Source organism: Dermacentor albipictus, chromosome 1 (assembly GCF_038994185.2).
Source record: "Dermacentor albipictus isolate Rhodes 1998 colony chromosome 1, USDA_Dalb.pri_finalv2, whole genome shotgun sequence".
In the NCBI taxonomy this organism is placed as follows: domain Eukaryota; kingdom Metazoa; phylum Arthropoda; class Arachnida; order Ixodida; family Ixodidae; genus Dermacentor; species Dermacentor albipictus.
Genome location: NC_091821.1, coordinates 465,489,110 through 465,517,029, shown reverse-complemented (window position 1 = coordinate 465,517,029; position 27,920 = coordinate 465,489,110). Strand labels below are relative to the sequence as shown.

Sequence of the window (27,920 nt, the reverse complement as noted above, 5' to 3'; positions counted from 1 at the left end):
GCAACACATGGCTAGTCTCGGCCTATCGCCGCAGTGTCTGTTTTCCGGTGACGGTGAGAGAACTGACCATTTTATCTTATTCTGTAGACGACTTAACATGCAAGAAAAAGCGTTTGAGAAAAAAACATTTAGATAAATTTCAGAAAATTTTGCAATTGCTGCAGTATTTTCTCTCAGAGCATTCATGGCAATGCACATTGATGCTTGCTGAGGCGTTTCAGTGCGTGCCGTTATTTAGGTAGATTAGGTAGATTTGTAACCATCAGTCATTTTCTATTCCATCTATACTTTCCGAATTATTTCAGTTATTTTCACGGAATTACTAGTCGCCTTGTAATTCCATCCACATCATTGCCAACTCTCTATACTACTTATGGCTAAATGTATGGCTATGGCTAAAACTACGTATGGCTATGGCTATGGCTAAAACAAACAAACAAACAAACAAACATCCAAGAAAGAAAAGAGACAAACAAGCGAGCAAGAGCTGAGTCCTGGACAATCCACCATAGTGGGTATGGGCCACACATTCAGAGGACCAGAAGAAGACGACGTGCTCATCCGTTGAGTGTTCTTGAGTCTTTCCTTGCATTGGCGACGTCAGAAATAGAAAGGGAACATGGAAGGCACCTTTGCCGGTAAGAATGGATAACCGCTTGACTTTAAACACGCATTACTCCTTCTATTTGTAGCTAGACACATCCGCGAATATTCTGAGATGTAAGAGAGCGCTGACGTGCCTTCCTCCACATGCAACTAGTGATGAAATGAAGACCTGCCCATATCATTAGCTGAGACTCTGAACCGTGCGCGTGCTTTCGCAGACGGCAAAGTACGCGTGAGTCGCTCCTTCATTTCTACAGTAGCTGCCTTTACACCGCACGCTAGCCGCGAGTAAGCAGCCACAAGAGGGGCCACGGAAGTACGGGCTAGTGAGCGAAAAATATTCGCCGTTCATTGTTCTAAAGGAGTACATAGTTTTTCAGTGATATTTTCACGAGGCATCGTGTAACAGGCTGACGTCCATAGCAATGCTCTCAGTTGGGTTAAACATATACATGATCACGCGAAGACGCAAGGACATAGTTGGTGCTCTAGTACAGAGACGTCCTGTCGAGTTTACATATTAATTAGGCTGCTTATTTTGCAGCAAGTAAATTGTTAGAACTGTCGATATGTTTTTTAAATAGTTTGCCGTTGCAACTGTTTTAGATTATCGCAAAAATGTTTCTGACGTACAGGTCTTGCTCACATGACATGTCGGTGTTAGTAACGCCATTTCTATTCTCTAAGGCCTGTGTGAGGATGTCGTTGTCAGAAAATGCACTTGGGAGAAAACTAGATTACAGGTTCACAATTGCCTTAGCGAGATCGCCTTTTTGATACACTTCACGAGTTTTCTTCAAATCTGTCAAAAAGAGCTTTGGCAGAGCAAGTCTTATAGGATAAGCTGTACCGGCTGTACAACCTGTGTAGTGCCATAAAATACGAACTATGTACTTGAGAAACACTTGAAAATTTTGTTAAGAAATTGAGAATCAAGATTCTACAAATAAGTCCCTTCCTAAAAACATGCACGGCGTTAAAACCTGCATATGGCCACATCTATGCATGATAAACCACTTAAGAGGATTTGGTTCCATTCCGTGAAGCAGCTGCCCGCTTTCATAAAACACCTCAAGAATATATTGTAAAGTGCTGCAGCGAACAGTCAGCGAATAACGAGGCTGGATACTATCATTTGACATATGGAAGGAAGCACAACGATTTGTGCAGATGTCGGTAAATAGGTACTCAAATATAAAAGTGCTGGAGTCATCGTTTCAGCTAAGCGGCGCTAGGTAAGAATTGAACCTCTTCATATCGAGCTTGCAGAACTTGAACGCGTCAAAAAAAATCATCACTGGCGAAATAAATGATGTCGTGAGCGGACGAGATCAGTTACACGAATTAGACGACCTACAACAACTTTCAGTGCTCCGAATGGCCCTATGGGGACACTTTGCGACTTTTCGCTGGATTTCCGTTTACGTCAGGAGTCACTGTTTTGAGAAAGGGCAGAGAATAGATAAGAAATGTTAGCATCCTTTCGTATTATATATAGCTTTATAAAAGGTTGTGGAAGAAACCGCTGCCTCAGAAGGCACAACAAATTTTTCAGTTTTGTTCTTCTGGGCTCGTGTTATTAGAAGTCATTAGCTGCAGACAGAACAATCACAGTAAGTCAGTGGGCATCAGAAGTTTTTTCTATGGAGTGGAAGAAACGCTGACAGCGGTGTATTGCAAGCTGAAATTGTTATCCCAGAAGCGAAAGCTACTTCAACATTCTAGAATGAATGCCAACTTTTATTTAGAAGCACTGCATTTTCAAACGTTCTAATTAGACATTACAAATAATACTAGATGGGGAATATTATTTCACTGAATAGCCCGATAGTGTCATTGTTTCTCTGCGGGAATGTATTTTGACACTGACCGTGTGTGCTCCCCGCAGTTGCGTGCTTTCTTCATAATGTGCTCAAACACATGCAAGATAGTGGGAAATATTGTACAATCAGAATGCGTATTTCCAGGCATTGGCACTGATATTAATCTTCATCTCTTACTTTCAATGGTGGACATGCTATAGGCTGTTGAAGAAAGCATCCTTAAAGAAAATTACAGGGGCTTACCTGGTGGCAGGCCTAACATTATAGTTCACGTGAATGCAGTATAAAATACTATTGTACACACAGGATATACGACACAGGTCACTGGACACAACAGCCCGTAGGCTGTTGGACTACTCACTGCCGCAATGGTTTTGCAGGGGTAAAGAACTTCGCCAGCTCTTGTCGCCTAACCGTCTCGTATCATTTCTCGGTGCACTTTGAAAAAGTATGAATGGCTGGCCAATTTAAACGTTGGTGTCCGTGCACTTTTTTTTTGTCACACAGAGGGAACACGACAGTACACTTATTATGCAACCGGAGGGCAAGGTAGGTGAAAAATATTCATCTCGCATGGTTATAATAACACCTGTGCACTTACTTTCTTTCCTAAACGTTTGCACATTGCTGTGCTTTTTTTGAAGTAAACTTGTACAACTGCTCTCTTTTCTTTTTTTGCAGTCTTGTCAACTGATCAGCCTCTATATCTGGAGACGCCGCTTCAAGTGTAAGTTCTCGCCGTTGTCTTGCCACGGAATAATTTCGGACTACTTTTGGTAACTAGACATAACATTATTTCTTGGACGGTGTGAAACGTTGGCTCTGCTTATTACCTTAAGGAATACTCCATCAATATATCGCTTGCAAAGAAGCCGTTGTCTCGAAAGGAACGCGTCGACAAGCGTCTAATTGCTTGTACAGAAACGTCCGGGCTATGGGGAGCGCATGCGGCAAATTATTGGAGTATAGAAAACTGATGTGCTTCTTGAACACTAGATGTCCAGCATTTATCTACTGCACCTACAATGCCTGTTTACTTTAGGTTCCATAACAATAAACGGAAATTTATCCTAAAGACATGACTTACTGTCTAATTTTGTAAATAGAAATAAAGTCATGCCAAAATTTTCTTTTACCATTACCTACTTTTGCAGTACAGCATCACTTATTTTATGAAAACGTACTTTGTCGTTGGGATGGCAACTTTGATTGCAGGTATGATGCCTTGTATTTAGAAGAACCTATTGCCAGGCAAGCTATAGAAGAACTTGCTGAAATGCACAATTGCCAGTAGTAAAAGTACACTAAGAGAAACTAGGAATATTGATGACGACACAAGTGGTACTCGTTTATTGACAACGGAATGCGTAGGCATACAGGGATGCACGCGATGAAGAGCAAACACAACTGATAAGAATAGTGGTTGAAACTCTTTTTTATTAGATTGTTTTAGAAACTGATCCCTATTGCAAAACCCAGTGTGCCGGATTATGGGCCCAGCGCCGCGCGCTGGATGCTGGGGCGCTGGGCAGGCGCGGTGTACTGGGAGGCTCTGGCTACTCGTGCGCAAAAGAGCTCTAGCGCGTTAAATATGCGGTGCCTGGACACCATATACTTTATTGAATACAGGATGCAACAAAGAGCGTTTTACGGCAATAAAAGACCGGGAAAGACGTTAAGGTAAAACTACTCCAAGCAGGATTCGATCGTCCGACCTACAGATCCCGAGCCCGGCACTCTATCGCTACGCCACGCGAGCAGACGAGCATAAACGGATGATTTGCTATGTCAAAATCGAGAAGCAGTTTTAGTTTCGATGAGCTACTTCTCGCACAGACATTGTAAATCGACATCGCCCAGCAACTAAAACTCACGCCTGTACTACAAAGAAAAAATTGCTGTTCGTATTCAGTAACATGCTCAGAAGTGCCACAACGTCGATTTTCACTTGTGATTGGTATTTTACCTTCGAAAAAACTCCTAAATAATCCGCCGACCCGGGATGCTGTATGGGCTGTTACTGCTGTTTTCCATAGCCATTTCATGTTCTTCACGCGATGGATATGCAACGTTTTCTTAGTTCAGCGATGTCTTTCAGTCAACGCGTCTGTCTAGTCGTATATCTTCGTCAGAGAAGCGCAGGCTAGTGCTGGGAGCCTTCGGCGATAGCACATATACCTATGTTTATGACGCGTCACATCGGCGGTCATCGCTTCTTAATAATAATATATGGGGTTTTACGTGCCAAAACCACTTTCTGATTATGAGGCACGCCGTAGTGGAGGACTCCGGAAATTTTGACCACCTGGGGTTCTTTAACGTGCACCTAAATCTAAGTACACGGGTGTTTTTCGCATTTCGCCCCCATCGAAATGCGGCCGCCGTGGCCGGGATTCGATCCCGCGACCTCGTGCTCAGCAGCCTAACACCATAGCCACTGAGCAACCGCGGCGGGTGTCATCACTTCTTGTGCTGGCACTGTAGACATGAAAAAAAAAATGTTTATTTAAGAACACCGATCCGAAAGCTGAAGTATAGAGTGATTTATCCTTGTTATACTTCTTCATTCCTCAGCCTAGGCGCGTCGATAGCGTGAAGACGGACTCGGCGGATACGCTAGGCCTAAGCTTCGTTGGGGACCGATCTCGGCGCGGGTAGCTGGCGAAAGCTAAAATGTGTGTATTTGAGCCTCAGAACTTTTTTCAGTATAATAGGGAAAGTGGAAGCGCACGAATCACCTCAGCTTTGTTATCAGTGCGATAATATCAGTCAGCGATAGGCTTCGAACTCAGGGTCCGTTCGCGCGCGTCCGAACAACTTCGGCATTCATGTCCGCTCCACAACACTGCGACAACGGCGACAACTCGCAATCATACGTTACGTGCGAACTATTAAAAAACGCGGCGTTCTCTGCGTTGGCGTGGTTTCGTTCAAGAATTTAGCTATCCGCCCAGTCAATAGGGAAAATGAAGAAAAAAAACGAAAGTGTTCTTCAGTGTCAAATGTCCATGAATAAACAGGGCAGCTCACGCACCTTTATTCCAAGCTGCTACATGAATTAGGGTTTTATGACCCCAAGATATAGCGTTATTTATGACAAGAGACTAGTATCAAGCGATGAAATTGTATAAAGCATTTGATATTCAGCAGCGCTCGTCCTTGCGTACCGGAACTAGCGTGGGGCAAACATAACCAGCGCAGTTTCCAGTGCGAACCAGCGAACTGCAGCGAGAACCAGCACCTGTGCAGCACAAACCAGTGTGCCCCAGCGTCATGGAAGTGGAACCAGCGTCTCTTCCAGTGTGACCCAGCTCTGATCCAGTGTTCTCACTGGTGTCTTAGTGAGTCCCAGCGAGCGCCAGCGTCCCTAGTGCGATCCAATGCCAAAAAAACACGCTGGTTTCACACTGGAAGCCGCTGGTTTTAGCAGTAGGGATACCTATCACTGATATGGTCGGTGTTTTATTGCGCAGTACGCTTCCCTTGCAGAGCGCCTAGGCTATACTAGTGGACTGCATTGTGTGGCAATAATGGAATATCAATGGAGGCAAATCCCGCACAAGTAGTGCGCATATGACGCGTTTATTAAAACCTGGGAAGAGGATACATAACCGCCTTGCATTCTATAGCTGAATGAACCCACCGGTGATTGTGGAAGTTGACTTAATTTGCCGCTTTTTTCTTCTACATATGCACAAGCGCGTACTTATCCCACGTGGGAGCAGCATCAATTCCGCATCTCTTCTGAGGAACTGGAACCAGGGCCAAGCGCTACCCGCCGTGGTTGCTCAGTGGCTGTGGTGTTGGGCTGCTGAGCAGGAGGTCGGGGGATCGTATCCCGGCCACGGCGGCCGCATTTCTTTGGAGGCGAAATGCGAAAACACCCGTGTACTTAGATTTAGGTGCATGTTAAGGAACCCCAGGTAGTCAGAATTTCCGGAGTCCTCCACTACGGCGTGCCTCATAATCAGAAAATGGTTTTCGCACGTAAAACCCCATAATTCTTTAGGGCCAAGCGCTGTCGCACAACATGCGCAGAAGCTGCGTTCCCGTATTTTATCCTTCATTGCCCTCGCCCCACCCCCTTCCCCTCAAAAACTCACTTAAGATTACGATACTCGCTACTGCGCAGTTTGAGCGTTTTCCACGTGTTTTCATTTCGGGACACACTGAGGCATCGCACCGATCACTGCACCGATCGCCGCACCGACTGACAGAGTCGTGGCGCTATAATATAATGACCGGCCACACAGTTGCTGCTTCCGGGCAACTGTAGCATATGCAACCGTAATATTTAACAGGAGACGCTTGCGGCGATCCTCTATGCAAAAAGGTGAGCTTTCTGGTTCTTTATCCTTTCCCTCACAGGCCGGGGTGCCCGCTGCCGCGTATTCATGGACGTCCATCATCGCCCCTAGCGCTCCGCGTTCGCTCTTTCTTTCTATAGCGGTGCACTCGTTCGCTCGGTTACGCCGAGAGAAACACACGCCCGCGCTCGCTGCAGGAACGGGCGCCTAAGAGCTGCGCTCTAAAGGTTCTACATGCGTATAGCTTTATTGGGATAGTAAATATGCGGGCGCTTGATGCGCCACTGTCGCCGCCACTGTCGTTCTGTCACAGTAGCGCCGGCGCACGTGCTGCTCGCGTTTGGAAGGTTAGGAGTTCTCCAGAGATGCGTGCTACAGGCGGCGAGTTCGGTCGCGGAAAGGACTAAGCCTAGTGCGTTGACGCACCCTCACGCTCCACTCAATCGCCTCTGCAGCAGAGGCAGGGCAGCGTTCTGCCTCCCAGCGCTAGCATGAGCGCTGTGCGCACAGACACTTGGGTTCCCGCTGCGAAGCTTTGTGCATGCCGCACAATTATGCATCCATTGGTGAGAGTGGAATGTACAGTACATGGCAAGCTGCAAACGCTGACTATTTTTCCCTGTGCTTCGTCTTTTTACACCAATGAGCTGCGATGCCCCCAACTCCGGTGGCTCATCGCGCCTGCCTTCTTAGACGCATAATAGCTGCCATGGTGCAGTGAATGCTTTGCATAGGCAGTTGCATCGGTTCATGTGTCTCGTCAACGTGTCACCTCCACGCATTCTTAGGACAGCGTGCAAGCAGAGAGGCTTCAGCGGTATCGTGAAAAGTTTTTTGTCGGCACACGAGAAAGAAACAGACAGGGCGAGTGCTGGAGAGGCTGAGAGTTCTGTGTCTGTCCTATTTTTGCTTCTGCCTTCATCCGCGCTGATTCAAAGGGCGCTTCAGGGCGACGTAAAACTTTTGTAATGCTTCGCCATTTGGGCACACTTGCCCAATTCTTGCTCAGGACTGCTTGGCATATTTATTGTCACCGGAAGGCACTTTCCACACGTGAGTAGTCAGTGTTGCAGGGTGCATGAAATTGTGGCACACCATTCTTCTTAATATTTCGGCTTTAACCGCCACCGTGGCTCAGTGGAAATGACGTTGTACTGCTGAGCACAACGCAATAGTGTTCGATTTCCGGGCATGGTGGACGAAGGCAGAATTTAAAAGAAAGATAAAGAATGTTGTGCAGTTTGAGTTAGGCTTGTACTTATAAAGCGACGCTCCAATGTTGAAGCACACAGGGATGAAAATAGCACAGGCGTTTAAGCACACGTTAAAATGAACAAGGTGGTCAAAATTGAAAACTATTCACTACAGTGCATTTGAGGGTAACTGCTTTGGGACGTTAAACAACTCAATTTGATAGGTAACTTATGCTTAGTTACCTTGCTTCTTATATTTTTCATCTATGCGGCGTCCAGTGTGTCCAATGGAAGACTTGCCCCAATGTAGGAAAAGTTAAATGTCACACTGTATGATAGGTTTCCACAGTTGATTTCTTACAGTGGCGGCGTGATATGTACTGAGCACAGCACAGGAGCGTTGTTCAGAGCGTAGCCGGCACTATAGAAACGGGGCGCAAGTTATACATGTACAGGCGCCGATAAAAGTGGTACACTCCAGGCAGCGGGAGCCGGAGCAGCGGCAAACTGCATCGCAACGCCATCTACAGACAGCATCTGGGATTGAGACAGCCAATAGGTGCCCTTTATTATCTGCAGGCATGTCGCTTGACTCGTGCCAATGTAGATGGCGTCGCGATGCAGTGTGCTTCGGCTCTCGCTGCGTGGGATAGCACTTTTGTCGTCGCCTGTACATGCGTCAGTATAGCGGATACAGCTTGAAAAGGATCAGCCGAAGCGAACAAACTGCACCTGATACAGCAAAGTATTTACGAAGCCATGGATTTCGTACTTTGGCAGAACAGACAGCCAAGCTAGATCTTAGCAGATATTCGTGCTTGTCCTAGCATTCCTGTATATTTGTAAAAAAAAGGAAATTTAGAAATAAAGTTGACCCTTGACAGCCACTAAGACTTCCAACAAATTTCCTCATACAGCTTCACTGTCTTCGATAAATGACGTGCTCGGATTCACACACATCTGTTTCATACACCGCGCCTACTTGACATATATCGCATCTGGCGTGGCGTTATTTTCTCTCTCGTAGTTTCGTGCTAACTACGGCGCATCACGGTGTTCCTCGCTATCCTCGCTGTATTGTTTTACCTCTGTGTAGGTCCAAGACTCCCACCATTGAGGCGTCTACGGAGGAGGATGCAGAAGACTCGTCGAAAGCTGCAGTCGTGGCCGCCATCTGTTGCCTCGTGCTCGTGCTGGCGCTTCTCTACTTCCTGCTCTACCTAATAAATTACGGTGAGTAGCTGCGCGGGGGAGCTATGACGTTCTACGTTATACTTCACATGCTGGGGACAGAGCAAAGTAACGCATGAATGACGTAAGGACTGGCAGAACATTCATGATTAGAACTAGGCTATCTAGCATGGGGGTACTGCATGGGTACAGAATGGCGCAGCAAAAGTGACTAAATGACCTCAGAGTCGTGAGCCATAGATTCCTAGAGCTTATAAATGCTGCGGTCAGTTTACTGTTACAGTTGAAGGGACTATTATAGCGACGATTTAAGGGACAGATTGCAGTTAGAGTGAAGAATTGAGTTGCAAAAAGACAAAACAGTGCGAAATGCAGAAATGGTAGGCCCTTGATATTTCTTAAGGTATTACGATGCTGCAGCATTCTAAATCTCAAAACACCTGTGCTCCACGCACTTTTAGAAACCTCCTTGGAAACCTTGTTCTTAATACGCGTCAAGGACTCTCTGGGTTTCACTGGTCACCGAAGCCTTGAAAGCGGTTCCTGTTTGACCTGCACTCATGCTGTACTAGCAAAAAGTATCGTAGCGTGGAAAACAGACGTTTGTAGAGTTCAGGATGATTGTCGGGGCGAAGTTCCTGTATTGTGCATTCAGTCCTGCACGGTGCATTCAGCTGTCCCGTGGGTGCAGTTGTGGCTCAGACATCACGCGTTATTTCTGAGATGTCACAAAACATTGTTCGGATGGAGAAGGACAGGCACCGAGGGGTTCAGTTCGTTAATCACTGTCATATGAGGACAACAAACCTCGAAGCCATGGAGTGAATAGGGAAAATTAACCACGGTAGCACTGGAAATGTAGAAATAATGAGGAGAATATAAATCAAGGTGTGTGGAAACAGTACTAGCCGCCGGTTGTCTTGGTGTGCTTCCCGGGCAATTCGGCCCAAAACAAAGGGAACACCAGCGATCTCTTGCTTGTGTCTTCTCTTTGCCATGACTTCGATGCTGAAAATTCGGGGCCCTTCCACGTCAATGACTGTACGTACCACTTTATGATCTGAAATGTAATGACTTGTCCCAGATGGAGACGTTTGTCATAATCGTAGTGCAAGTCCAACATATTATGGCGGGCGTCCTGGGAGGTGCGGAATTCTTCCTAAATTTGACACTGCACCTTGAAATGTAAATGGTATTCATAAATTTGTTTAAATAGACGTCCATGAAAAAGTTACAGATGTAGAGCGTAAGATGCTCTCTTGAAAAATATCGCTATATTGCTTCATGCTTGTTATATATTGCCATTTATGCCTCTCCCCTAACCAATCTAAATAGTTGAAAAGTTTCCGACAGATGAACAGTGTTTTCCGTATTTAAACGAAACATCATTTGGAGTGAACATTTCTTTTCATGAGGCTAGTGGCCCGCATCTATACCTTTTACAAAGATTGTTTGGTGTGTAGTTGTAAGTGCTTGTTGCAACTCGTTTCATTTCGATAACTTGTGAGTTCTACAATTAGGCTCGACCTGATTCGTTTTGTGCGGCACATGGTATACAGTCTCATTTGAATTCCTGCAGACATTCGCACCGATACGACGCTTACATCCCATCTAGCAGTGCGATCAGTAAAAATCAGTGGAATTGCTTTTTCCTGCCACCACATTTTCTGGCTGCATAAACAGATTTTATTTGCATGTGCATATTGATTATAAAACGTCCTTTGCAGTGGAGTGTTCCTTTGTGTTTAAGCAGAATGCTACATGCCCCTTATTGCACGTGAAGGTTGACGTGTGATGCAATTTCTTTTATATGGAGCCTTTCCAACATACCAGTCTTGGAAACAATCCAACATACCAGTGAGTAGAAACTATCATAGAATAAAAGCCCTCCAAAGACTGCCTTTATTTCCCATATAGTAGATATTTTCTACGTGGTGGACACCAGAGAGAAAAAAAATGGTCGTTGCGTTTGTCATTTTCAGGAGCAAAATTTACTGTTGTAGCCATGAGTGCCTTGCCTACACATTGGTTTGTTGCAGAATGAATATGTTCGTTCATTCCCTTATTATGGCTGCCGACATAGTGGCAGCGCTTTCTACGGGCAACTTATTTTGCTTTGACAAATATTAAAATGGACCTCATAGCGATTATGTTGCTTTGGGACGTCCAAGCCCCATTAACGAGAAAGTAGGGTGTTGCACCGAGCCGGAAGCTTTACTACCTTCCTACGAGGACATGATGTGAGGAAGGTAACAAAGTTTAAAGGATCTTGTATATGTGAGGGTTCTCTAACAACATTAGGATGCTTAATATGGACTTTTACATATAGCAAAAAGAGGTTCACGTCAAAAGATACAGCGCAATAGACTCACCCTTGTCCCAGAAACTTTGTAAAATCTCAGTCCTTTCTCAATAGAGTCATGCACTGTGCGATCATGAGTCTATAAAAGCGAATAAGGAGACGCTAGCTGCACAAGAAAACACGAACTTTTTTTTACGTCTACAAATATTAATGTGTTGGACCAGTCGTGTTAAAGCAATCGTGGCATCGGTATTTTGATATCTGAATATAACGATTCGCAGAAAGGCAAGACTGGATTACATCATGTTATATGTCCCAAGCATGTGACGAATAACCTGCAGCCGACGGCAGTTGACGAAAGTAACAGAACATCAAGGCAAATCTTGCTACCGTTGTCGCGTACTGCGAATTATCGAGTAAGAACAAACAAACCGGAAGATATATTTTTAAGATTTCATTTGTATTTCACTTCCAGATTAAGAGCTGTATATATTGCGCAGAGCGGCATTCTACGTAGGCCTGCCTGTGAATCTACTCACTTATTCATTCTACTTCCTCACCTCATCTGTTCTTTAGATACCCATTCATCAGCAAGTAAGTACCGAGCATGTCTTCTCCTTTTCTTCACTGATTTCCCAATAAAAAGAAAAGAAGAACGATGTCTTTTTTCAAAGCCTTTTCGCTGCAAATACCGCTAAATTACAAGAACCGTGTTCGCCCTTGTTAAGAGGCTTCGTTGAAGGTGGTCATAGTTCACAGTATTCAAAAGCCGGGACCATGCATGTTGAAGGACAGATTTGTCTTCGATTTCAAACTTCGATTTCAAGTTTAAAATGCAATTTAAATGTCGTTTTTTCCAACATTGACTCAAACGACTTCTAAGTAAAGTTTTCCGTGCTCGAATAAGATGTGTAGCACAGGATAGCAAGCTAACGACCACTTCAGAGGCCTGTAAGCCGGCAGAGTTACTTTACTTACAGATGACATCAAGTGCCTCAGTAGCATGACGCAATCGGCTCGCTCGTACTCTTAGCCTACCAGACCATATACCACGTTCGAGAAAGGTGCTATGAGCTGCCCCTCTCTCCTGATGGAAAAACACATTGCGTGGATGATATATACCCCATGGTGAACATCTCAGTCAAATATTGCAGTCGTGCGCTGTGGTGGGGTTCACAAGCACAATGCGAAACAGGTTCTTTTGAAACAGACATCGCCTCAGCCGTGACGAAGCTGCCGGTGACTGGCAGACGCTGTCGTACGCAAGGTTCCCTTACACGGCTCCTATTGGCCGATACCTGCCAGGACAGTTTACTTGCGCATCCGGTGAAGGTACGCGCGTTGGAGTGGCTGCTTCCTTGAAGCAGAAGTGCCTGGCCCACGCCTTCTATGTCGACAGAAAACTTTGGTGAAGCTACGGCTGTCCCGTCAGTGCTTTTCTGCCATTCGCACGCAACGGCAGTAGCTAAATCTCTGTGAAAGGTAGAAAACACGGCCTCAGTTCCCCGGAATGAGTAGCAGGGAACCCACTGTTAGATACGGAACCTTTTCCTGGCGTCGCTCGAGTTTCCCGACCACATTCAATCGCTGTCACATTTCAATTAAAGTGCGCAGAAGCGTATCTAACATGTTCCCAGACATGTCAGGCAAGTTCGCGACCCCCACCTGAGAGGCCGCCCTTCGAGCTGTTGTCTCCACCCCTGCTTGACTCTTCCCGAAAGTGCAACGGAGCCTAGTATGGTTCCAGGTAGTTGATCTTGGTCTCGAGCAAAGCTGTTTTGCAGCTCTGAGAGGTCGTTCGAAGAACAACCCGTCTCCTCGAGCTGAGCGCTTGCAGTCCTGGAGGCAGCGCTGGTGAGAAGTTACCCGTCCTACAGTGGAGCCCTTGGAGCAACCCGATCTGCCGAATGTGACGGCACTTGCATGGGCACGTGCCATTGTAGCAAAATGTCGACATCTGAGCGGGCTCGACGTTTGGTCAAAAATGAGGTGACCCCGAGACACCGAAGGGGTTAAAAGCGAAAGACAGGGAACAGAAACACGCATTCCTTCATTTTTCGTTATTTGTTGTCGGCCGTCAATGACTTTATGACTGTTAATTACGTCGTGTTATTACTGCAACTACTGTAAATAAACCTTCAGTTTCATCTCAATATCCCCCTTAACGTCGGGCAACTCCCGCACTCAAAGGCAAGATCCAATACCACTCAAGTTTTTGTAGATAGGGTTGCTGCTGGAAGCCCCAGTAACTCCGGTGCGAAATATTCAAGCTTGTCACCGAAGCGGGATCCATAGGCTAGCTGTTATGCGTGCTACCTATGTGCGCACACGATAGAAAACAGACTGCGCACCGACTACGTTAGAAACTGTGGATCAAATGAGCAAGGGGCCCACGTCCGGTGAGTGAAGCGATTGCACGCATGTCAGCTCGGCTTCGTCAATTTTCGACTGGAGCCACGGACCAATTTGTCGAACCCCACCAATTTTGCATCCATCGGACGCAGCAAGCTGCCGGCACATAGGGGCGCCACTTTATCCAGGTGGGCCGAATGTTTCGCCAATTAAGAGCGGACTATCACTCGTGCTTGGCAGCGCCGCCACTAAGCCTGACGGCTGCGCCGGCACCAGGCGGTGAGGAAACCGCCCTCCGCACTTACATGGCGAACTCCCTACCTCAACACGGCTACGACCCGGACGCTATGGCCTGTTCGACGGTTCCTCAAGTCACGGAATCCAATTCGGCACCATCAGGCCAGCTGCGGAACGAAAATCTCCTGCATCTCGTTGAGAGCCGCTCTCAGCGCCGGAACGCCAAAATGACGGCAGGCGCCACATCAACAACCGGCAAGTCGACCTCAACTCAGCATAGTCCTGTCTCGCGTGTGGCCAAGGACCGCCAACGTAAGTCAACATAGAGGTCCAAACCTGTCCTCAAGTTCCACCCCGACGATTTCGTGATGGTCATCAATCCCCGAACTGTTGTGGCCATCGGCAGAGCCTTCCGATATGGTGAGCTGGGCCAAGCCTTGCGTGCCTACCTAGGCGCGCAAATGGCGGTCGAACTCAGCTTCATCTTTCCTGTGAGTAAAATGTACTCATTGCGAGCACCAACAACGCCTACGTGGCGGACCGCCTGCTTGGCGATTTCGTGATCAAATCGGCTCAGGTAGACGCGCAACTGCGGGGCCATCTGAAGCAAGATGGCGAAGAAATTTCCTACGGCTTCATCACTGTGGCCAATCAAGAAACAATGGAAACCCTGACAGACGGCATGCAGTTGAGCCATGACACCATCTCAGAAATTCGCAAATTTGGAACCCCCAATAAGGGTCGCCTGACTTTTGCCGGAAAAGTGAAGCCACGAACAGTGAACTTCAACTCAGAGATTTTGCAAGTGCAGCCCTACCGGCGCACTATACCGGCCTGTTGTGTGTGGCACCGTGGGCCATAGAGCAGACTCATGCCCAAATCCAACGCAAGACAAGTGCGGCCTGTGTGGCCTGCAGGCTCCTTTTGTGGAAGGGATGCGGACCTCTCATGAGTGCAAGCCGAAATGTGCTGTTTGTGTTGGCGGCCATGCCACAAACTCCAGAGACGGTACCGTCAAGTAACGCCTCGACACCAAGATTGCCAACTAAAATGGCGGAAAACCTGGCGCGACGAGGAAGAAGCCGCGTCAACAGCATCACGTCACCGGCGGTGACTCAGCTCCCTGCGGTGACGTCACCAACTCCCAGAAGCAAGCGCCTCGAAGCGGGCGAGACGTTAAGAGCGACCAAGTGCCACCACCGCCGCCAAACGGCGGATCGGGGAAGCAAGCCCACTACTAAGGCGAGACCGGTGCTTGGGCAACTGCGGTCAAAAACAGAAAACAGGGGAGCGGCTCAGGTACGGTTGCCTCCTCCCAACCACCTTCTCCTTCCTCTAGCTCGGCGACCGACGCCGAGCTCCACAACCTGGTAGCATTTCTGCGGGTCCAAAACAATATGCTACTTGGTAGAATTGAAGCCTTAGAAGCTAAAACCGCTGCTCCCCGCCAATCTGCACACCTAGCAGAAGCCACGGAGAGCAACGAGGGGGCGCCGGTGACATCGGACTCCTTTGTTGCCAATCTTGAAGCCCGTCTTAAGGCCAAATTCGAGACCTTTATCGGGAGGGCAATGTAACGCATCATTGTCAAGGTCATGGAGGGCCTTCCTACCATGATTGCCCAACATGTCGCGAATCTCCCCCACACGTCTCGCCGGGCCGGTCCTCTTAAAGATGTATCCGTCCGGCCCTCCAAATAGTCGCGTCGAATAATTGATCTCGAAGATGATGAAGAAACCTGCCCCCTCCCAGGAGCTGAAGTTGAGCCCCTGGTTGCTGGCTCCGGGACACCTACCTTCCCTCCTCTAACCCCTAAATTTGAACATGGCGGGACAACCTCGGTGTAGGCGCTACCCCTTATCTAAATTGACCTCCCCCGTCACTGTAACTCAATGGAACTGCCGAGGGCTGCGGTCTCGTACTAAGCGGGCCGACCTTCGGCTTTTCCTTTCAACTTTCTTGCATACGCCCGCCGTGGTGGCCCTTCAAGAGCCAGGAAGGGACGCCACCTTAACAAACTATACGATGTTTGAGCAGAACCCCTCGTCTTGTCTATGCATTCATAAATATTACTCTGCAAATATGGTCGATATTAACCTCCACCTTCACTTTTCCCATATAATGGTGACTCTCCTCCCCCTCCGCAAATAGGACTCACCATTGCACATTATAAATGTCTACTGTACACTCAAATTGCCGAATGTATCATTCTCGGACCTTTTTAGGCATGCGCTAAGAGTTGTGGGCCGGGACCCCTCTTGATTGTTGGCGATTGCAACGCCCCCAGTAGAGTCGGGGGATACTGGCCTGAAGAGAAACGCGGACGCAAGTTGGCGGAGCTTGCGTCAACGTTGGGCCTCACTCTTCACACAGACCCCGTCCACCCAACCCGTATAGGCAATTCCGCGACTAGGGATACGTGTCCGGATTTGACCTTTACCCGCAACATTCAGTATGCAGACTGGGTCGACACCGAGGAAAGCCTCGGTAGTGTCCACTGCATCCTAAACACTACAATTCGGACCAAGCCATTAGCGAAACCCACGACACAGGCCCGACTCCCAGATTGGTTCAAGTTTAGGCAAAATTACATCACAGCGAAATCTATACTCGAGCAAGGCTACCAGTCATGGTACCAAAAATTGGTTTCCAGCCTGCGCTCCACCGAAACCAAAATTCAGCTTTCCGAGGCGGTATCGCACGTGGATAACCACCTCCTCCATCTCAGGGAAGCGCGGCGCTGCCTCGTCCGCCGGCGGCACCGACAAAAGCATAACCGCAAACTTAAGGCTCGAGTTGCCGAGCTCCCCCAGCAGGCAGCCGAGTCTGCGGCCCAGCTCACAGATGCCAACTGGGTGGATCGTTGCAACACGGCGGCGCTGCAGATGTCCTGCAGGAATACCTGGCAGCTCTTCCGCGCCCTTATCGACCCAATGCAGACAAGCGCAGAAACTCATAAACGTCTACAACGTGCCATACACAGCTTTCACGGCAACACAACCCAGCTAGTGCACAAGTTATGGGACCAGTATTGAGCACTACCCATGACCCCTGCGGACCGGCGTACTCTTATGCAGGTTCGGAGAACGCTGAGCTGGGTCAGCCGTTCCAGCTTCGCGATCTGCGGGCAGCCCTGGCGAAAATGAAAAGTGGCACAGCCCCGGGTCGGGACAAAATTACAGTCAAATTACTCGCTAACTTACCGGACCCGGCTTACCAGTCCTTATTGGACTACGTCAATTCAATCTGGCTCGGGGACGCACCGCTGCCCAACGATTGGAAAGCCGCTCTGGTCACTTCCATTCCCAAAGCTGGCAAGGCCATCAACATGGACAACCTTCGCCCTATCTCTCTCACCTCGTGTGTGCGCAAACAACAGGTTATCTGAGTTCATGGAAAATCAACACGTCTTCGCAGATTCCTTGTTAGAATTTCGCCCGCACAGGTTAGCATAGGATGTTCTGCTATAACTCAATCGAGATATCCTTGACCCGGTCGAATGCCCCCACAAGGATACGATCGTACTTGCCTTAGACTCATCTTTGACAACCCGCTCATCTTTCACAAGCCGGCTGCGGACGCAACGCGTTCAGATGCATTCAGCAATTTTTGACAGATCGTGAATCCTACATTAAAATCCAGGACACTGAACACGGCCCCTGCTGACTTGGAACCAGCGGAACACCACAGGGTGCAGTGCTGTCTCCTTTCCTATTCAATCTGGCTATGATGCACCTGTCGGCCCAATCGGGTGCTGTCGCTGGTTCGCAGCATGCGCTGTATGCCGACGACATCACCCTGTGGGCCGCGCAGGGCTCCCTCGGAGACGTGGAGGCCAACCTGCAACAAGCGGCGACCATAGTGAACCGTTATGCTCGCCACTGTGGCCTGCAATGCTCCCCTCAAAAGTCTGAATTTGTACACATACGCCACTCACCAATGTGTATCGCCCAAATTGAGCTCTATCTGGAGACAGAACCGATTCCTGAACACACAGAAGTCCGGGTACTGGGGCTTTTAACGCGATAGCGTTAAGGAGCTCGTGTCGCAGAAAAGCCGGTGTCGTCGGCGTCGGTGTCGGCGTTTGCGGCGTTGACCGTGAGCGATAAATCACGGCAGGCGCTTCATAAATAAAAAGCAACTTCCAAGATTGGCCCGGTGGGAATCGAACCAGGGTCTCCGGAGTGTGAGACGGAGACGCTACCACTCAGCCACGAGTTCGATGCTTCCAAGCGGTGCAAACGCGCCTCTAGTGAATGCGGTGTTGCCTTCGAAACGAGCCGTGGAAAGTTATACTGCGTTGTATATCGGTAATTATGAACATGTAACGTACAGAAGTCACAATTCCACGAGTTGCGAAATGCGTTTCCGCTGCATTTCTTCTGCGCTTTCCGCACACGCAGAGCCATCTTGCGGCAAACACAGAAGACCCCCTCCTCTCAATGTACGGCGCTGCACCGACAGGAGGCGCGCCGCGCGCGCATTGGGACCGCTGCCAGGCGCGTCGCGGGACTCCCTCTCCCCTGACGACGCTTCGCCGTGCTCCCGGTTTAGATTACTATCTATCTCTCTGCCCGTGCCGATCGCGACGTTTGGCTGGCGTAGATCGTTTCCCCTCCGAGACACCGAGTTCTTTGGTTCGTTCCGTTCGCTCAGGCGCACGTTTCGTTGCCGCGCCGAACGCTGCGTTGCTCGACGCTCACCGCGTGATAGGCGGGCGCTAAGTCCGATGCGGGGCGCATCGTAAGTGATCGCTGTGCCGTAGCGCATTCTCTTATACCCCTTGGCGGGTCGACGGGAACGCTGTCGCGTCCCACTCTTGAAGGCGAAGCTTAAGCGTCCTCCAATTTTCATTAATCAACATCGACGGTCGGACACTACTCTCGCCAAGCTCCATAATGTGGGGGACCAGGTGGGCCGAATGGTCCGCCGGGTTTCCAACAAACGTGGGGGGTTGCGGTGCAAAGACGCCTTGCGGCTGGCGCATGCATTCGTGACCAGTCGAATCTTATATTCGACTCTTTACCCGCACCTTCGGAAACAAGACGAGGATGCACTCGAAGTCATCCGCCGCAAAATATTAAGAGAGGTCTTGGTCCCCCCGTGAACACCTCCAAACAGCGTCTCCTGGGTCTAGGCATGGTGGACACGTTCCGGGGAGCTCCGAGAGGCTCACTTAACGAACGAATACACACGCCTCTCTAAGACACTGTCGGCTTGCCGCCTCCTTGCCCGACTACACATCCAACACACCACCTTTATGGAAGAGCGAGTACGACTCCCTTTCGAGTGGAGATGCGCCCTCCACGTACGCCCTCTCCTTAATAACGTGACACGTGAGGATCATAGTGGTTGGCGCCTGGCACAGGCGAAGGCCTGGGCCGCCATTACGGGTCGAAACCCGGCACTTATTACGTGGACACCTCCTGCCCCCACCATGGGGGATAGTACACGGCCGCAGCCGTCCACCAGCCCAAAACAGTTAGCGGGCTTACATTTCGAGCCTGCGACATAACTCATGCGCAGCATTTCGCTGGCTGCTACCCACTCTGATTCCAAAACAATTATCACCGACTCGCGAGGGGCCTGTCGAAACGTTGAGCAAGCTGGGCTCCATACTTAGCCTATCGACTACTTCAAACTTGCTCCTACACCGGGGACACCGCTCACCGGAACATAGTATCGCTCCTGCTCATATGAGTCTCGAGGGGAATGAGGCAGCCGATGCCGCTGCCCGCGCGCTCTCTCTCCGCGCTTCCTTTCTCGGCCCCCTATATCAGGATCTCGAATTCAATCCCGCCTATTCTTTTAAAGACATTGTCTTGCATTATCAATCTGGCCATTGCCTTTGCCCTCGCCCTAGTAAAGGACTATATAAGACGGAGGAGCGGCTTGTACTCCGTCTCTATGCGAACACTCTGCTGTGCCCGGCAGCACTCAAACATTTTGAGCCTTCCTTCACGCGCAGTTGTCCGCACTGTGCGGAGAAGTCTTCGGACATCTGCCAAATGGTGTGGGCCTGGCCATCTAACCCAGTGTTTGGCCCTCCCCCAACCCTACTCGGGAGGACTGGGAGACAACCCTGCTCGGCTGCTACGACCTGCAGGCCCAAAGTGCCTTGGTCGAGCGAGCCCGGGCAGTGGCCGACGCCACTGGGGTACCGTACTAGGGAACCCGCCTAGTATATTAAGGGCCGGGCCCTTAAGGACCGGCTTATGCGTGCCTCCATATGCTTCTCTTCGGAGAACAATAAATGTTTTTCACCACCACCACCGCTCCATTGGAATAAAGAAGGCTCAGGGGGAATGAGAAAAGTAAATACGGCGCTAGTTGTATGTGCGCTGCTGCTAGGTTTTTCAGAATGAAAACTATTTTGTGAACAAATTCCTGTGATGTAGAAAACTTGTTAGAAGGTGTTTTATTGTTCTAATAATCTTAGGCTACCTCACGCACTTTCCGTAGGCGTGAGTGCTTATGACTCTAACCATTTTCCCGCCTTCCTGGGTCACTGGGTAGTGCATGGCCGAATGGGCATCGCATCGGGCTGTAGTGCTGAGGAAACAGGGTTCGAAAGAAACCAACAACCCATCAAAGTGCCCGCCTGTGCCACTCTTCAACGAATCTCTTTCACATTGACATGGACCACTGTATATAAATGCGGGACTGGGTATGTACGGCTCTTCAATAAAACTTTCAAGGCGAAAGGCTCATGGATATGATGGCGAAAGGATATGAGGTGGCTCATATCCGCAATGGTTTGGAATACGCGACGTGTGGTACAAAAAGTCGTCTGACGTCGCCTCGCGCAAACACGCCCTTGTGACACTGCTCGCGCATTCGTAGTGGTCGTCTTCCGCACCTGGCTCCTATGCCTCTCATCATGCCAGAAAAGGTACAGTTCATTAAGATAGAGTTAAGTCAGGCATTCGAACCCACGTCCTTCGGTGGCAATTGAACCCTCGAGCTTATGTGGCAGTGGAACCAACAAACTTTGGTGTTAAGACGAAGTTATTTAAGCCAAAGTTATTCACACACAATTAATTAGGGTACTCGAACCCACGAGTTTTGGTGGGAGTTGAATCCACGACTTTGGTTTCAATCAGGGCGAATTTAATTAAGGCGCAGTGAATTGTGGCAGCGTCAAATCAGGGACTCGCACCCTAGACCTTTGGTCGGAGAAAACAATTCATAAGAAGCAAGAACGCATTCGAACGAGAACGTCAAGTAATTTAATGAATGTTGAGCGGGCACGCTTCCGACTTGATTTTCTTTGGAGTATGCTAAAGTGACTGCCAATTTATTTTCTTTGATGACGACTTGGAGCACTTGGTATGTGCCATTTCGTTCGTGTTTTTCTTCAATGAACCTTTTCGATCGCAGTTTTTGTCACCGGCTGCGTGGCCGTAGGTGTGTGCCGTTCTTCAATGAACCTCTTTGACGTCAATTTGGGTAATTAAGCATGTGCCACTGAGATCGTGGCATTCTGCAATGGCAAAAAAGATGCTTTTAATTTCTCTGATGCTGGGCGGAATCGAAACCACGTTACACGGTTTCCTCAAGGTCAGTGGTCTTCCGCTTTAGCAGGCAGCGAACAAATGGAATGTATATGTGCCGCTTTTCAATGAACGTTTTTCCCATCAGCGCATTATCGAGCGGCGCCATGAATGAATTCAGTATGTGTCACTCTTCAGTAGACGTCTCGCCAACTCGGGTCTCTGAGTTTGTGGCATAGCGCGTGTGACAAGCGAGGGAACGATCCTCAGCGTTCGCATGCACCGGTGCGCCTCGCTTCTCCGCTCGGAGACCACGCGCAGACTTCTCGGCAGCGCCACTAGATGGCGCAGCGTGTCCAGAAAGAAACGTGAGAGACAACCCCTGGACTGGCGGATGATGCGTTGCGCAGAGTTCGCACGCCCCAGCGCGCCATGCATTTCGGAGGCCATGCAAAGGCTGCACGGCGCTGCCGCTAAATGTTGTCAAATGTTCTTAAGGAAGCCTGAAAGAGGAGATCCGCTGCGCCGCACGCTTCACACGTAACTCGTTTCGATGGTGGCAGTACAATCCCTATCTAAATTATGTATCCCTATCTAAATTGAATGCTAAATGAATTATTGTTTACATTCATCCTGAGATGATTGTAGCACTTTTGGTGCTTCAAAAGAGGTGTTTCACGGCTTCTTAAAGGGGGAAGCAGGCACGAATGACGGTAGGACTAGGTAGTGCGAGGCAGACTAAAGAAGCATGCGCCAAGCCGGTGGTGGTGGTGGAGCTCGGCGCGGCGAGTAACGTGATGCGTTGGGTAGGCTACGGCGCAACTGCGGTCAAATGAAGGTGAAATTCATGGTGACGGCGAAGCTCGGCGTGACGCGGTTAGTAAAGCTTTCGCTATAAAAGAACTCGCTTGACCCCGCCAAGGCTTGTTTGCGGAAGCGATGCACATACCTTGTTCGATGTCATGCCTTCGCGTAATTTGCTCAACACGCCGAAGAGGCCCGTCAACAGGTGCGCCTTCAAATCAGCTAGCAACATAATTTTGATGCTCGCCGCTACAAGCTGTGCCATGGAGTCACGCCTTTCCGAATTTGCGATTGAGTCCGATTGTGGACCCCCAACAGCCGGCCAAACCTGTCCGAGATAATTCCAACCCATTAGTGACGCTGAGTACGAGGTCCTTCCAGGCGGTATCCTGACAACGGGACAAAAACCCCATCCTGAAACTGTACACATCATGTGCTTTAAGCCATACTAAATTTACACAGCTGTGCACGATCCTTTTTTTTATGTGGCTCTTTGCCTTCTTTCCACCTGTCAGTCGGACTTTTATTACCTTTTTCCTTCTGATCGCTTAGGTGTCTGTATGGGGGCGTTCATGGCCGTTCTTTTTTCTCGCCAACTTCTCCTGAGGATAGTTCGAATACATTTGTGTATATGTTTTTCCTAAACAGTTCTCGAAGTAGGTGGACGGTTTTCAAGCAGCCAGTCATTCTTTTTGAAGGAGCGACTAATGCCGCCTTGTGTGATGAGGCAACGAATTAGGCACGAAGTGGGGAGACCCGCGGTCTGTTTTCCTAGGCCTACGGGCCATCGCCATATTACAACACTGTTTAAAAAGGCATCATCTGGCCATCCATCTGCATAGAAATAAAAAAAAATATTGTTACTGCTTCAACGTCGCCATTCATCTGCAAAGGATTGATGTGCCGCCATTTTCTAGACGAATACTTAACAAAGCGATTAAATGCCAATTAAGAGGAAATATATTGCTAGTTTCTTAATAACAACATTCTTGAAAGTTAACTGCTACTGAACCGGAAAGCCAAGTGGTCACTAATACAATAGGCGTTGCCCTAAGTAGTATTTATATACTACCGCAGCGTATGTAGACAACTTACGGATAATGGCAGAGCGGAATGGAAAAGATGAGAAGAGTTGTTTTCTAGTACCCCTTAACTTGGGCTTTACAATGTTTAAATTAGGTACGGTCGTTTCGTTTTTTCTTTACAGATACGTTCGAAGATGACGAGGCAAGTCCTCACGGTACGTTTCATGCTATCTAACATACTGGCGCATACGTGTGCTGTTAGACCTACTGTTAGGTGACTGTTCTTGCAGATATGCAATTATTCGTTGTTTCTTTATTGTGCATGTCAGTTCGAACCGGGATATCAAGCCCATTAAAAAGTACCGTTGAGATACGGCGAAGGCGTTTTGCGTATTGCCAGCACGCTAAATTTTAAAACCATTACGCTAGGGCGTTGTCTTCTTTAGGCTTACCAAAACCATAGTGAGTGTGCACGAAGTTAATACGGAAAAGCAAAGACTTTCGCTGCTTTAATAACATTTGAGCTAAATTTACCCGCACTGACAACACGTGGCCCACAACAGCCATCTTCCCTTTCTTAAGGCTCAACGGTTTGATCCCACCGCAGTGACGCAGACGCTATCGTGGACCTCTGCTCTTTTATCCGATGAACTTCATCAGAGAACTGGCGAAAGCATAATAATTAGCCGAAATAAAGCTAGTGAATTCTCGTTTACTTTGCAGCATCATTAAATCTTGCTAGAAGATCACTTACTTATAACAGGCTTAGTATTCATGGTGATTATGTAAGGAAATCACGCAACGTGTTAGTATGTACAGTCGGGTGAAAAAGTGAGGGGACTAACGCGAGTGCGAGCCCAAAAAGCATGGCAGCGCCACCTGGCCTCGCGCCGCTGAAGCTCGTGTGACGTCGATTGCAGCGTAGTGCGAATGCTAGCATAAAAGTGAGTACTAAAAGTAGGATAATTTCTGAAGCAGTTTAATTGTATGCTAGCGCATTCTGGTTTCTCTATATTCATATAATTTCAACTACATCCAAAAAGCTATTCGAAAATGCGGAAAAGAGCTGTCTGCCACACGCGATATTTAGAAAATCAGTAGGAACTAAAATGAACAAATAACAATTGGCCTATATTCATTTCACATTTCATGGAGAGGATGACTCTCCTCAGTTCTTCTAACGGAAGTGCAAGAAGCTGTGAAAAATCAGCTGTAAGAATTAATCGATGCGTGAATATACCGCTGAGTGCAATTTTCTAATGAAATGCTAATCTAGCTCTGCAAAGTTATCTATGTTCTTTGTGCTTCTTTACCATGCCTGCCCTCAGAAGACTTGAAGGTGAATAAAGAAATCCCCAGTAAGTGTCATGATTTCATTCATAAAGACTTTTAGCCGTAGTCGGTGCTACCCAGTGTGCCAATTAACACCGTTTTATTGGAAACACTTTCATCAATTGCAATACCGCGAATGGCAGTGTCTGTCATGATTTGAAAGATGCACACATAACTTCATTAGGACTTACCTTTTACACCAAATATTCTTTAAATTTAGAAAAGCTTGTCTTAGCCAAGAAAGCAAGCCTAGCAAATATGAATGCAATAAAGCACAATTCCAAGATTCGGCACATTAACGAGCAAACAACAAGACAGCGGTAATTTTGTTAACCTTATTGGAGAAATGCCATGTTATCTTGCTATGACGACTGCAATCGAACGCCCCTAAAAAGGAAACCGCACTATTTCGAAGTGGCTTTGTAACAGATTAATAACATTGGCAATAGAGATATCTACTTTAATGAGCCTTGTAGGCGCGATCCCAGCTAAAGGTCTTGCAATTATTGAGCAAGTCACTTATAACATTCCGACCATATTTTTCTTCTTTATCGTACACATACATAAAAAAAAACTCGTGCATTTATTTTGTTGTAAGCAAGCTTTGCAACTGCGGCACATGAGCAATTTGGTTTATCGGTTCAGTATCGCAGCGTTTGACTTTTAGACATGGAGTTTTGTTGTCGGGTGGGTGAAAAATAACGTTCACCTTAAGGGGCCCCTCACCAGGCCCCATAGCAAATTTTGGTTATGCGCTGTAAGTTGGTACGTGTCCTCTAGGGAGCGTTCTGCCCCCAAAATGTTTCAAATTGGCTCATTAATAGCCGAGATAGAAATATTTCAGTGCCACAAATCCATGATTTCAGCCAGCGGGCTCCACTGCCATGGAAGACCCTTGCTCCTCTCCCCGCGTCTAGGCTCCGCAAGCGAAATTATTTTCCTGCGTTCGCACGCATATGTCATAGGCCCCACTGTAACTTTCTTTCTCCTTGGTTTTTTTTCTTCGGCACTACGCACTTCAGCTGACGGCGTCGCGCGCGAGCTGTTGTCTTGTTCGCCCAGCGCACGATTTTGCGCGCTAGGCACAAGGAATCAGCGAATAATGGCATAATTCAGTGCTACAGGAATACTGAGGCCGAACGAGCGGATCACAGAGCATGATCACGCGTATGGAACATGGTAGAATATGGCATAGTTTCGGAACCTGAGCACTTGACCGCGCAACCGTTGGAACAAGCAGACCAAGCGGGAGTACATCTCTGTTACTTCGGTGCGAAGTAAAACAAAAAAAAAACAGGCTGACATTCCGTTTGTGTTTTATTACTTCTATAAACTTCAATTCGTGAATTCAAGCAACAGATCGCACAGACAACAGGTATTGTCTTCAATAATTCTCGAAGTCACGCGTCACCGCGAGTGACGTCACACTTCGCACACTATTACGTAAGCGCAGGGGCACAATTACGTCATCCTCCGGCTTGGAGCACGGCGGCCGCGAGTGAAGAGGAAAACGGCATTCGGATTGAAATTCCAGATCTTTCCGAGATGCGTAGCTATGTAATATTTGCAGACACGATCGTTATCGCGCAAGGTATGCTCTGTACTTGTCAGCTCAAAATGGCCAGACTTGGTGAGGTGCCCTTTAAGGTGCGAGTGGTTCTAAATAAGTTCCAACACATGGGGCCAAGTACAGCCTGGTCGTGTGCATAGAACTGTTGCTTTCGATACGCTTATGGCTACTTCGCATAGAAGCGCTGCCGTAGTTTGCTGTTGTCATACTTCATCTCTGTCCATGTACCAGCTGCCGTAAGAGACAGGAAGATTATACGCGAAATCTAGGTGAATTCCGTTGATAATTTAACTGTTTAGTGCGTACGTGTCGTATATGTAATTTGTCGTCTCGGAGTGTGCAGAAGTGTCCGAGAAGCTGTGGAAACGTGAGCACTGATTGGCCGAAAGCATTGCCTTGAGCAGTTCAGCACAGCAAATCAAACGTAAAGACTTCGGACGGTCAAGGCCCTTCTAGGCAGTGGACCGTCTAGATTGTAGGTAAAGCTCAAAACTATGGGTGCTTTTGCCAGTTAGCACAGACTTCGGGGATTTTCGTTGCCGCGCTGAACAAATTCGCAGTGGTTCCTACATTGGACGCTGCTCATAAAGACGCCATGACTGCTTCCTCTGAACATCCTGGTTAGTAAGACGTTTCCACTGCTTGCGATTCGTATTTGAAAAAAGCTTGCTTGCTAAACCGCGGATGAATTTTCAGCTGAGACCGCCGAGAAGCAGAGGAGAAAGTGAAAGAAAAGCAGTCATTGGACTCAATGTTACAACCACTATTACTATCAATGACGCAGTGCTTGAGTTAACTTGAACATATTCATTTGATTATTTATTACAGAAGTGGGCGAATATCTAATTATTTGCGCGCGAATCGAATACGAATAGTTAGAATGTAATATCGGAAAGGCAAAGGCAGGCGCATATAATACAGTGGCAATGTTTCTACCAGTATAATTTGGTAGCACGCCGATATTTACTACTACAAAAATGGACAGCTAAGTATATGAATTACAAAAGATCAGTTCTAAGCACAAGATCTCTACTTTGTCATTAAAAACTGCTCAAATATCCTCTTCACCATTTTCAGAACCATCTTGCAAACAAGCGCTCTAAAATATGAATTGCTGCTGGTGATGAGCTCTGCACCAACGACAAATAAGTGGTTGCTGAAGAAAGCTGAAAAGTCGGCAGGAAAAAGAAAAATGAACTGCTGAAGGACTTGTCTGCCGTAGACACGTGTGAAAAATCTCATTATTGCAAGAACATCATTGCTTGTAGCAGAAAAAATAAATGTGCTATCAACTAGACTAGGAAAAACCTAAATGACAGATCGCAAAAAAAAAACGCAGGTTGTCATGTAGGCTTACACTGCAAAACCTAAAACGAGGCTTGCTTTGCCCCTTTTATTTCTGCGTCGCTTCAACAACTATGATCACTGTTTCACTCTTGGCGATCTGCGATACTTCATTTGGCAGGCAGGGGACAGCAGGCAGATTTTACCAGCAGTAAGTTGTTACGAACTATCCGAGTAATTTTCTGTTACGTCAAAATACCGAACAGTTCCTCTTCAAATACGAATACCGAGAGTTAGCGTGAAATGTTCGATTCCTATTGAGAACTTTTTAACATTCACCCACATCCATTATTTTATTATTGTATTTAGAAACGTTGCCGACCCTCCGTTGACGAACATTA

The 27,920-nt window shown here is 47.7% G+C and overlaps 1 protein-coding gene across 5 annotated transcripts in view; it reads left to right on the top strand.

Moving 5' to 3' along the window:
* Positions 1 to 529: 529 nt before the first annotated feature.
* Positions 530 to 27,920, top strand: part of LOC135905614 (uncharacterized) — a 56,679-nt gene continuing 29,288 nt past the window's right edge. For 3 of the 5 annotated variants that reach the window (XM_065436569.1, XM_065436570.1, XM_065436565.1), the window contains exons 1-7: positions 530 to 638; positions 2,937 to 2,978; positions 3,111 to 3,156; positions 9,026 to 9,162; positions 11,999 to 12,016; positions 23,516 to 23,548; positions 24,662 to 24,691. In XM_065436569.1, coding sequence (XP_065292641.1) covers positions 620 to 638; positions 2,937 to 2,978; positions 3,111 to 3,156; positions 9,026 to 9,162; positions 11,999 to 12,016; positions 23,516 to 23,548; positions 24,662 to 24,691 — 325 coding nt within the window. In that variant the 5' untranslated portion in view covers positions 530 to 619. The remainder of the gene's footprint in view (positions 639 to 2,936; positions 2,979 to 3,110; positions 3,157 to 9,025; positions 9,163 to 11,998; positions 12,017 to 23,515; positions 23,549 to 24,661; positions 24,692 to 27,920) is intronic. The other 2 variants (XM_065436566.1, XM_065436567.1) reach the window with 2 other exon arrangements.